This window comes from Microtus ochrogaster, chromosome 5 (genome assembly GCF_000317375.1).
Source record: "Microtus ochrogaster isolate Prairie Vole_2 chromosome 5, MicOch1.0, whole genome shotgun sequence".
NCBI classification, from domain to species: Eukaryota; Metazoa; Chordata; class Mammalia; order Rodentia; family Cricetidae; genus Microtus; species Microtus ochrogaster.
In genome coordinates, this window is record NC_022012.1 from 68,609,938 (window position 1) to 68,620,878 (window position 10,941).

General features: G+C 46.8%; 1 protein-coding gene across 2 annotated transcripts in view; it reads left to right on the forward strand.

The window, feature by feature from the left end:
* Lipc (lipase C, hepatic type) overlaps positions 1 to 10,941 on the forward strand; it is a 133,127-nt gene that overhangs the window by 99,239 nt on the left and 22,947 nt on the right. For both annotated transcript variants that reach the window (XM_005347661.2, XM_013346367.2), the window contains exon 2: positions 9,450 to 9,640. In XM_005347661.2, the coding sequence (XP_005347718.2) occupies positions 9,450 to 9,640 (191 nt within the window). The remainder of the gene's footprint in view (positions 1 to 9,449; positions 9,641 to 10,941) is intronic.

Below are 10,941 nucleotides of genomic sequence, written 5' to 3' on the forward strand. Positions count from 1 at the left end.
CTTCCTGTGTGACCTTGGTCAATCCTCTTAACCTCCCTGAATTTGGATAACTCCTTTGTAACATGAACGGGGGCCAGGCCTGCTTGTTTTGGGGGGTTTTGTCCTGCCCAGTCCCCCAGCTGTTCAGTCCCAAAGAAAATCACACATAGGTCTCCATAAATTATAAGCTGATTGGCCCATTAGCTCTAGCCTCTCACTGGATAACTCTCACATCTTAATTAACCCATTTTTTTTTTTTGATCTATGTTAGCAATGGGGCAGATCACATCCTGCTGCTTTGGTGGTCTGGGCAGGAATGGGAGGAATCAACTTCCTCCTTCCCAGAATTCTCCTGTTCTCATTACATCATTTCTGCTTCCTGTCTGGTTTTCCCGCCTATACTTCCTACCTGGCCAATCAACATTTATTTAAAGCATGATTGACAAAAGACAGACAATTCTCCTGCACCACTCCTTTTTCATAGGGAGGTCACGAGGCTTGGATAAGAGAAGGGACATCAAATGACAGGAATGTGATAGTCTCACAAACATTGCCTCTATTTATATTGACTTTTTAAATATGTTCATCATTTTATGTTGAGTCCTGTGTCCTCCATCTTACTCACCCCACATCACTTATTTACTGTGTGGCTGTGTATGTGTGTGTACATGTATATGTGTGTACATGTTTATAATTACCATATATGGGTGACGCGTACACTGATGCGTGCACACTATGGAGGTCAGAGGTCGTATATCTTCCTGTATCATTCTACACCTTATTTTCTGGGACAGGGTGTGCATACTAGTTTTTATTGTCACAACTGACACAACCCAAACTCACCTAGGAAGAGGAAACCCCAACAGAAGAACTGCCTCCATCAGTCTGGCCTGTGGCTTGCCTGTGAGAGAACATCTTGATTGAGGATCGCTGTGAGAGCCCACAGCGGGGCTGTAGCAACCCCCAGGCAGGCAGGACTGGGCTGTATAAGAAAGCTAGCTGAGCAAGCCAGAGAATTAATGAGGGACCCATCAAGAAGCATTCCTCCTCAAGTTCCTGCCCTGGCTTCCCTCAGTGACGGACTGTGACCCGGAAACGTTAGATGAGATGAGCCCATCTCTCCTCAAGCTGCTCTTTATCGTGGTGTTTATTACAGCGGAAAACAAACTAGAACCCAAGTTCTCTCACTAAACCTGGGACCGTCAGAGGCAGCTAGCCTAGCTGGCCAGCAAGCCACAAGCACCCTCTCATGTCTGCCTCCAACAGTGGGATTGCAGGCCTGTGCTGCCACACCTAGCTTTTCACTCATGGTCTAGAGACCCAACATCAGGTCCTCACGCTTGCATGGCAAGTACTTTAATAGCTGAGCCATGCCTCCAGCCCCATCATCACCTTTAATGAGACTTCTTGGCTTCCGCATGAGTTCTGTCTTGATTAGGGTTTCTGTTGCTGTGGTGAAACACCATAACCAAAGAGCAAGTTTGAGAAGAAAGGGTTGATCTGGCTTACTCTTATAGTTCATCCCGGAAGGAAGTCAGGGCAGGAACTCAAGCCAGGCAGAGTCCCGGAGGCAGGAGCTGATGCAGACGACATGGAGGAGTGCTGCTTTACTGACTTGCTCCCCCTGGCTTGTTCATTCTTCTTTCCACCAGCCCAGGGATGGCTCTACCCACAATAGGCTGGGTAAGAAAATGCCGTACTGCCAGATCGTATGGAGGCATTTTCTCAGTGTGGGTTCCCTCCTTTTAGATAGCTCTAATTTACATGTGGAACTGACGTAAGAGTAGCCAGCAAGGATTCCTTGGTCCAGAGGTAAGTCCAGCTGACACCTAGGGAGGGTTTCAGCTGTAAGATGCTTTACCATCATGTCAAAACAGCAATGTCAGTTCATCAAGTCCTCTCATACAAGCCAGCCAGCCTGGGGGGAGCAATTCTCTAAGGAGAAATGTTCTCTGTGAAGTTAAGTTTATAAAAGAGACCAGTCAGGAATATATCGCTTATCCTGTGACAGGGAAGAGGATACACACATTAGCAAACACTCCCCAGGTGGAATATTACATTAACACCACAGAAACATGGAGGAATGTTTATTGTGTTCTGTGAAATAAAAATAAAAAGGTCACCTGCACAGTTATGTAAAAATGTATATTTACTTTTGCATGTAGACTAGAAACACAGAAAACAAGAAGTCTATCTGTTGGAGAATAAGCTTGTAAGGTATTTTAAAAATTCTATTTTCTATTGTTAACTCAGTTTTTTATGCAACAGATATAATTTTAAATGAGGGGGAAAAAACCAACAAAACAAAACAAAACAAAGACATCTAAAAACTAAGCTTGCTCCAGAAACTGGTTAGCCAAGACAGATCTCTGCTGTTGCAAAGTGGGGAGCACACACAGTGTAGATACAGGGAGGGGTGAATGAGGAAGTGAGCCAATAAATAAACAGGAACCACCCACCACACAGGGCCACTGCAGGCACGAATTCAAATCCAGCCCATCTATTGCTCAGTAGGTAGATTGTCCACTGATGATAAACTCTAGATCAAAGATCAACTACCTGCATAACCATAGAGGAGGCTGCACTTGGGGCAGAAGTCCGTGTCCTGCTTTTCTCCTCATGGGTAACCAGCTGTGTGAGCTGCAACAGATGGACCAGATTCCGCACCCTCACAGATAACTGCTGTGGGAGCTCCTTCCGTTCCTTGAAGGCTATTGGCTGAAGGAGCCAAAGGAGCTCCCACAGCATAAAACAACCATTTGTTGAGATATTACTTAAAATCCATCTTCTCATTCCCACCATTCCTTATCTCTGAGGGGTTTTCAGGCTTGGAAGTAGAAGCCATCCGAATCCAGCATATTTCTCTATCTTTTGTGGAAGCCTAAACTCATTGAAACAATTGTCTAGGACCTGCGAGATGGTTTAGGGGTAATGATGCTTGTTGTCCAGCCTAGTTACAACCACCAAACCCATGGCATAGAAGAGGAGCAGTTCCCACAGGTCTGACATCCTCTGACCACCACACATGCATACCACAGATGCAGACCCACACATACATGCACACACACATGCACACCACACATGCATACCACAAATGCAGACCCACACATACATAGACACACCACACATGCACAACACACATGCCGACACACACACACACCACACATGCACACCACACATGCAGACCCACACCCACACATTAAACACATTGTCAAAAGAAATTAAATTCAATCTGAGTTTTAGACTCCACCAATTTCTGAAGTGTAAATACTCCCCTGCCGCCAGTTTCAAAGAACCATGGCAGGGCTGGAGAGATGGCTCAGTGGTTCAGAGAACTTGCTTCTCTTGCAAAGAACTTGGGTTCAATTCCCATCACCCACATGGTGGTTTCCAATCATCTCTAACATGGTGGTTTCAGGAAGATCCAACACTTTCATTCAACATCCTTGGACACTGCACTCAGGTGGTGCACATACGCGCAACTCATACATTTATACATAAAAAATAAAATTTAAGAAATATATAGAAACCAAAGTACTGAGGTTGCAATGTGGAGCATGGAGACTGGAGAAGCATGGCTGAGTGGGGTGACAGCCCCCACCCAACACACAGAGTTCTTTCTAGAAAGTTCCCAGAGATCTTTCCTGGGACAAGGACTCCGGGAAGTTGGCGTGTGGCTAACTCTTAGTAGTCAAAGCCATTCTCTATGCCTCCTGTTGACTGCTTGACAAGTGGGATTGTTCGATGTGCCTATCCCTCCTCAAAACTCGCAGGCCCCTTCTCAATCAGTCTATATAAATGACCCTGATTAAATCCAGTCTCTCCTTTTGTTAAGTGACTCATGCTTCATTCCCCACCACTTCCTAAAATAGGGTGGAAGAGGCACACACACACACACACACACACACACACGTACATACACACACAGGCATACCACATAAACACAGACACTCACACTCAAGTACACATACATATACACACAGGCACACCACACATGAACACATGACACACAGAAGCAGACACACATGCACCTGCACAGAAGTACACACACACACACATATACATACATATGTGCATACACTGTAGAGGTGAAAGCTGGAGCATCAGGATTTCAAGGGATTTATCAGGATTTCAGGGGATTTAAAGAGGACACTTAACTCTTTCCCTCCGTTTCAAGCAGGGTGCTCTCAGCATAGCTATGGATGCCACCAGACAAAAAACTGTAAACTTAGTTAAACCATTATGAGATTTGTGTGTATTTGGGGGAGGGGAGAGTCTGTTTTTATTTTATGGTTTTGTAACTGAACTCTTAGGTCTCCGATATGAACTTCGTGCCCCAGTGTCAGAAAAGATAAACATATATACTCTCTCTAAACCCACGGGCTGGATATTACTGTGTGGCCCAAGATGATTCTTTTTCATCCAGTGTGGCCCAGAGGAGCCAAAAGGTTGGACATCCATGGGAAACAATGTGTTTTCACCTCTGACTTACAATAATCCTACTGTGGATGTTTCGGTTAGTCTGTTATTACAGAGGAGACTGAGAGGTTAAGGCCACGGAGCCTTAGCAGCAGAACTGGGACTCAAGCCAGGCATTTGGCTACAGAGCGCCAGACCCTGATATTCTCCAGCACTGTGCCCCTCCGTGCATCAACAAGCTAGGCTCAGATGAGGGTCCCTAATGGATTCCTACAGGACCAGATAGGAAAAAGAAGCCAGAAGCCTAAGAATAGCATTCCCAATTCATGAGCTTTTAAAAATATTTATTTTTATTATTTTAATTATGTATACAGGAGTGTCCCTGCGTGGGCATATTGCGCTTGAGTACTGTTGCCCAAGGAGGTCAGAGGCATCAGATCTCCTGAAGCGGACGTTCTAGGTAATTGTGAGTCACCTGAAGTGGATGCTAGGAACCCAATTCAGATCCTCTACAAGAGCAGTTTGCAATCTTAACCTCTGAACTATCTCTTCAGCCATCTCCCGCTTTGTGAGATGGGGTTTCATGTAGCCCAGGCTGGCCTCAAACTCCCTGTGTAGCTAAGGATGATCTTGAGTATCTAATCCTCCTGCCTCCCACTTCCAATGGCTAGGATTACAGTTTGTGCCGCCACATGGGGCTTATGCAGTGCTAGGAATGAACCCAGAGCTTTGTGAAGGCTAGGCAAGCACTCTACCAACTGAGCTACAATGCCTAAGCCCCACACAAGGAATTCCAAAGTCAACATGGCCCAACTTTAAACTATTGGCTTGATACCAGCAGCCACAGAGTGGCAGCTACATTTATTTCATGGGAATGTTCCATCCTGGGTAGAGGATGTGGTTGGAGAATTTTCAGGGACACTGAGAAACTATGGTCTTCCAGAGGACTCCTGCCAGGTCTGGGAATATTTTCAACAATACGTGTTTACAGAACAAGAGTGTGGTAAGCACACACACAGACACACACACACTCACACGTATACACACTCAAGCACAATTAAATAATGAATTTGTAGAGATGTTTTGCAAACAGCTCTGCAGGGGTACATTAGTACCCGAGGCCTCCATCTCATGCACTTGCTTCATTAACTTCACCCAGTACCTGGCAAGCACCTGGCATGCGCTCAGCCAAGCAGAAACATCCCGCACAGGCATTGCAGGCAGAGGAAGTAAGGCCAAGCAGAGCCTTCAACTGGCTTTCTCCAAGGCCAGATGGCCTAGCTCAGTTGCCCGAAGTCACCCACCTGATGATGTCTTTGCCCAAGAGAAGAGGAAGTAATTTGTTCTGGTACGGATTTCCAAGGATCTTCTAACACAGAGCTGGCTTGAGAAGCAGAAATCGCAGCAAGGAATAATATCCAAAAAATCCTTTTGTCTAAAGGAGAAGGTGTTTGGCATCCTCGGGAACTTGATAGACCACAACCCAAGGTCTCCTACGCCCCCACCACCTGCTTTCCCAAGAAAGAGAAGTAGATTCTCCTGAAGTAGCTGACTATTTACTTCAGGCAATATTGTCTCTCCAAACCACAGTACCATCTGGCTTCATATCACTGGAGTCCTTGTCTCTTAAGACGTGAGAGACTGAAGAGATGGCTCAGTGATTAAGAGCATTTGCTGCTCTTGTAGAGGCCCTGAGTTTAGTTCCCAGCACCTTTAAAAACAGGCTATTCATAACCATCTGTAATTCAAGCTTCGTGGAATCTAATGCCTTCTTCTGACCTCATGTGTACACACACACACACACACATAAGCACCCACACCCATGCCAACAAACACACAGACATACACATGAACGTCCAACACAAGAAAAAGATGCTGAAAACATGAGCTGTGAATGCAGGTCAGCAGCAGAGTGCCTGCCAACATGTGTGAGGCCCCAGGTTCGATTCCTAGTCCTGGGAATAGCAAGATGCTGAAAACACTGTGAGTGTGTATGAACTTACACAGAGCTATAAACAAGACTAACAAGACTGCTCTTGGGAATAGCTACTGGAGAGCACATAGATTCTGGCAAAGATTTAAACATAAAGATGGCCATTGAAGAATTGTTCTAAATACAGAAAAAAAAATCTGGCAACAAACTAAATATAAATGAAACAGATAAATCATACCACCTTTCAAACACATGTTTGTAAAGAATTTTTACTGCTGTGAAAAACTGCCATGGCAGGAGAAGACGCATATAAAAACCATTCATATCTGATCTCAGAAAAAGGCCAAATTGATACCTATAGAGAGACTGGAGAAATGAGTCGGTGGTTAAGAACACACACTGACACTGCTCTTACAAAGATCTTGAATTCTGTCTCCCAAAACCCATGTTGGGTGGCTCACAACTGTCTGTAACTCTAGCTCCAGGGAATCTGATGCCCTTGGCTCTATGGATGCGTGCCCTCGTGTGACAGTCTCACAGACATGCATATAAATACAAATACAATAATTCTTTTTTTAGTGTGTTGGCCAAATGTCTCGGGTGGAGGGGAACTGAAAGGAAATGCCCCAAATGTTACATGATCTGAGGCCCCTCCCAGCAACCTGACCTCACAGTGTAAGTTTTAAGATGTTTCCTTAACAATCTGTCTTGGGGCCTGTGAGACGGATCAGTGGGTAAAGGCCCTTGCAGGCAAGCCTGGCGACCTGAGGTCAATTCTTGGGACCCACGTGGTGGAAGAAGAGAACCAATTCCCAAAAGTTGCCTTCTGAACTCCACACATGTACCGAGGCACATGCATACATTCATACAATACACATGCAAATGAATAAAATATAATACAAAATCACTTAATCTATCTTGCTTGGTACCACCACCACCACCACCATACATTCATACAATACACATGCAAATGAATAAAATATAATACAAAATCACTTAATCTATCTTGCTTGGTTTACTACCATTATTCTGTCTCCGTGTCAGTCTCTTGAACTACGGTCGAGTATCTTCTCTGTATCATGCCCTCCCACGGGTCCCACGTCTAAGTGCTGGAGCTGCGCAAAGTAGCACGAGGCCCCTCTCCGCAGCATCCCTCCAACTTGTACATCCTCCACCGACTCGCATCGGACTCCCTTTTCTTCCTTCATTTCTCTTGGACATGAGTTTAGAAAAATCTTCAACCTAGACTCCACCGCAGCTTCATCTTCTCTGGGCACTCCCCAGCCCCCCTCATGGCGTTCTCACTGTAGCTTTAGGGCAGCCATATGTTTTCCCACCTACTTCCAGCTCAGACCCAGCCAGGCCTGGAGCATCAGCGGTGAGCAGCGTGTGTTAGCTGAGCGCTGTCTCCCTCCTCACACGCATGCGCGGGGAAGGAATCCAAAGGCAGAAGGGGAGAGCCGATCGCTCTGGTTTCCCTGGGCTTCTATCTGAAAACTCTTTTCCATCCTGCTCAGCTGGCAGGCCCTGGGTACCTGGGCTAAGACACGTTCTCAGATGTAAATCCAGAGTCAATATCCACAGGAAGGAACTGGCCCTGGGAGGCCAGCGGGGGTACATTTTCACAGAAAGACAAGATTCGCAGATGAGAAGGACCAGATGCCAGGGCTGGATCCAAGCTTAGTCCCACAATCCACCCTTACCTAGGTGCTAAGTCTGTGGTAGGCGTTGTTCTCAGCTCTTGACAAAGCCGCCTGAATCTTCAACAACCCCAAGAGATGTCTACTGTTTTCATCCTTGTTTTCTTTTCCATGTATGTGTATGGGGTGTGTGTGTGTGTGTGTGTGTGTGTGTGTGTGTGTGTGTGTGTGTGTGTGTAGGGGGCTTTTGTGTATTAGCGAGCATGAGCACACACCACAGCTCATGTGTGGAGGTCAGAGGACAGCCTGTGTGATGACTAATTTTAACTGTCAACTTGACACAACATAGACTAACCTGGGAAGAGTTTCAGTGAAGGGTTTTTCCCTAGGTCAGTCAGGGTGGCCTGGAGCATTTCTGCGAGGGGTTGTCTTGATTACCTTAATTGATGAGAGAAGAGCTAGCCTGAAAGTGGACAGTGTGCAGCCCTGGACTGGCTTAGAGGATGCTAGTGAGGGCTAAGTATGCGTGCATTCAAGGTCCTCTCTTAACTTCCCGAACGGAGGACTGGACCCTGGAATTGTAAACCAGAGAAACCTTTCTTCCCTAAGTTGCCTTTGATCGAGACATTTTTATCACAGCAGTGGAAATGAAACCAGAACAGCCAGGGATGCCGAACACACATTGCAGGGCCCGGTTCTATGTGTGGGTGCTGAGGACTGAACTCATATGTCATTAGGTTTGCAAGGCAAGCACATTACCAACGGACCTGTCCTCCCAGCCCCCACTGCATTAAGTCCAAGGTCTTTGGCATCCATGCTCTCTCCTGCTCAGCCTCTCTCTGTGTCTTTGGGCACGAGTTCTCATGCCTCTGAGTCATCCTGCATGCTGTTCCCTCAGCTGGAGGGCCCCACTCCCCAAACACACACAGCTCCAGTAACTCTCAGCATTCAAGGACAATCTGTCACCCTTGGGATTCTCCGCTATTGCTCTACAGTGAATCCCTTCAAGGTTTAGGCTGCATATTATGTCTACAGTGAGAGCAGGCTGAGCTTGGAGGGGTGACAAGTCGTGACATCCTCTCTCTCTGCTGGCTCTCTACCCTGGAGACAGAGCTGGGTTCAAATCCTGGCTGCCTCTTCCTACCAGTGTAACCTGGGGTGAAGCTCACTGTGTGCCGGCCTTGGTCCCAGCGGCCTCACCGACATTCCCAAGCCTCGGAGCCAAGCAGCTAGTGCCTTGCTGGCTACTTACCAGGTGGAAGGTCAGGTCACTCCGCTTGTGTGGGGACTTCCCAAGTCCCCCACTGGCCATACCACCATGAATATCCATGGGTTCCTCAAAGATGGAGTTCATGCTGGTTCCCGGGACCTCTCAGTAATCACCAGCTGGAGCTTAGAACCACCTGTGGACCATCCCAAGATCGGCGTTGATGGGACATATGCCAGGCTTAACCTGCAATCCTGATTTTGAATTCCAGAGCCATTTGGGAAAAGCTATGGAGCTGCTGAAGTAAGGAAACCATCACAGGAGATGGGGACGAGATTCCTGCTCTTCAAAGATGAAAATGATCGTCGAGGCTGTCAGCTCCGAGTCCAGAGCCCAGAAACACTGCAAGAGTGTGGCTTCAACACCTCCCAGCCGCTGGTCATGATCATCCACGGGTGGTCGGTAGGAAGTGCTGATGTGCTGTATTCTCTGTGTGTTCCTGCTCGTTGTCTTTCTTCCTAGTGCGCTGGACTTTAACAATGTCAATGATAACCTCACATACCGTGTTGGTGAAGCACCGCCCAATTTTCTCAGTTCCAGGAGTAAGCAGGGCAGAGGAAATGTTATGTGTATGTGCTGTCTCTGTGTATGTGCATAAGAGTGCAGGTGCCCACCAAGGCCAGAAGAGGGTGCTGGATCCCCCGAAGCTGGAGTTACAGGTAATTGCGCTGCCAGGCATGGGTGCTGGGAGCAGAACTCGGGTCCTCCACAAAGGGAGTATAGACTCTTAACCTTGACCCATCTCCAGCATCACATCAAAAAACTTTAAGTGGGTTCTCAGGATCAAATGTGGGCTCTGGGTAAGGCTGGTGCTTTGTCAATGAAGTCACCCCTCCTACAACAAACGGATTAGAATTTATTTTTTGTCATCTACTTGAAAATTATTTTTTGAAGAGCTGGCCTCATCATGTAGCCAAGGGTGACCTCCTGTTCCTCCTGGCTCCACCTCCAAGGGCTGGAACAACAGTTGTGTGACACTCTGTTTATTTTATACAATGCTAGGGACCAGACCTAGAGCTTCAAGACTGTTAGGCAATCACTCCACTGATGTATCTCCAGACACAAAAAGTATTCTTGAAACCCCCACCTCACCTGCTCTAGAGAATAAACTGGCTCATCGGTCCACCTCGTCACCTTCTTTTGTCACCTCCCGTCCTCTCCCCGCTTTCTAGTGTCCCCTTTCTCATTCTCTTCTCTGGGCTAGCTTTTCTTTCCCAGTAGGTACAGTCTCAATCAGGATCTCCTTCAGGCCGTCCCTGCCGCAGCGCAGCCCTCCCCAGGGTGTGACAATTGGTCCCTGACTTCCCAGACCTCAGCACCCTCTGGCTCTTCTTTCTCATTTAGTTGTTCTGACCCACTAGGCTTTAAGTTCCTGCCTGGAAAGGTTCTGTCCTATTCTTATCTGACATTGCAAGCCAATATTCACCACACATTAGGTGCTCCAAAATGTTTGTTCACTGAATTAATGATCAAATGAACAAATTTGGCTTTGATATGCAACCCAAAGCTGCAAGCTCCTATAGCAAAAATGTGTTCTTTGGTCTCAAAATTTGTTTTTCCAGAGTATGCAACCTCTGCAGACTCTAACATCACCACCACCACCATCAATACCATCACCACCACCACCATCTCCACTACCACCTCCACCTCCTCCACCACCACCTCCACCATCACCAAAACTACCATCACCACCACCACCATCT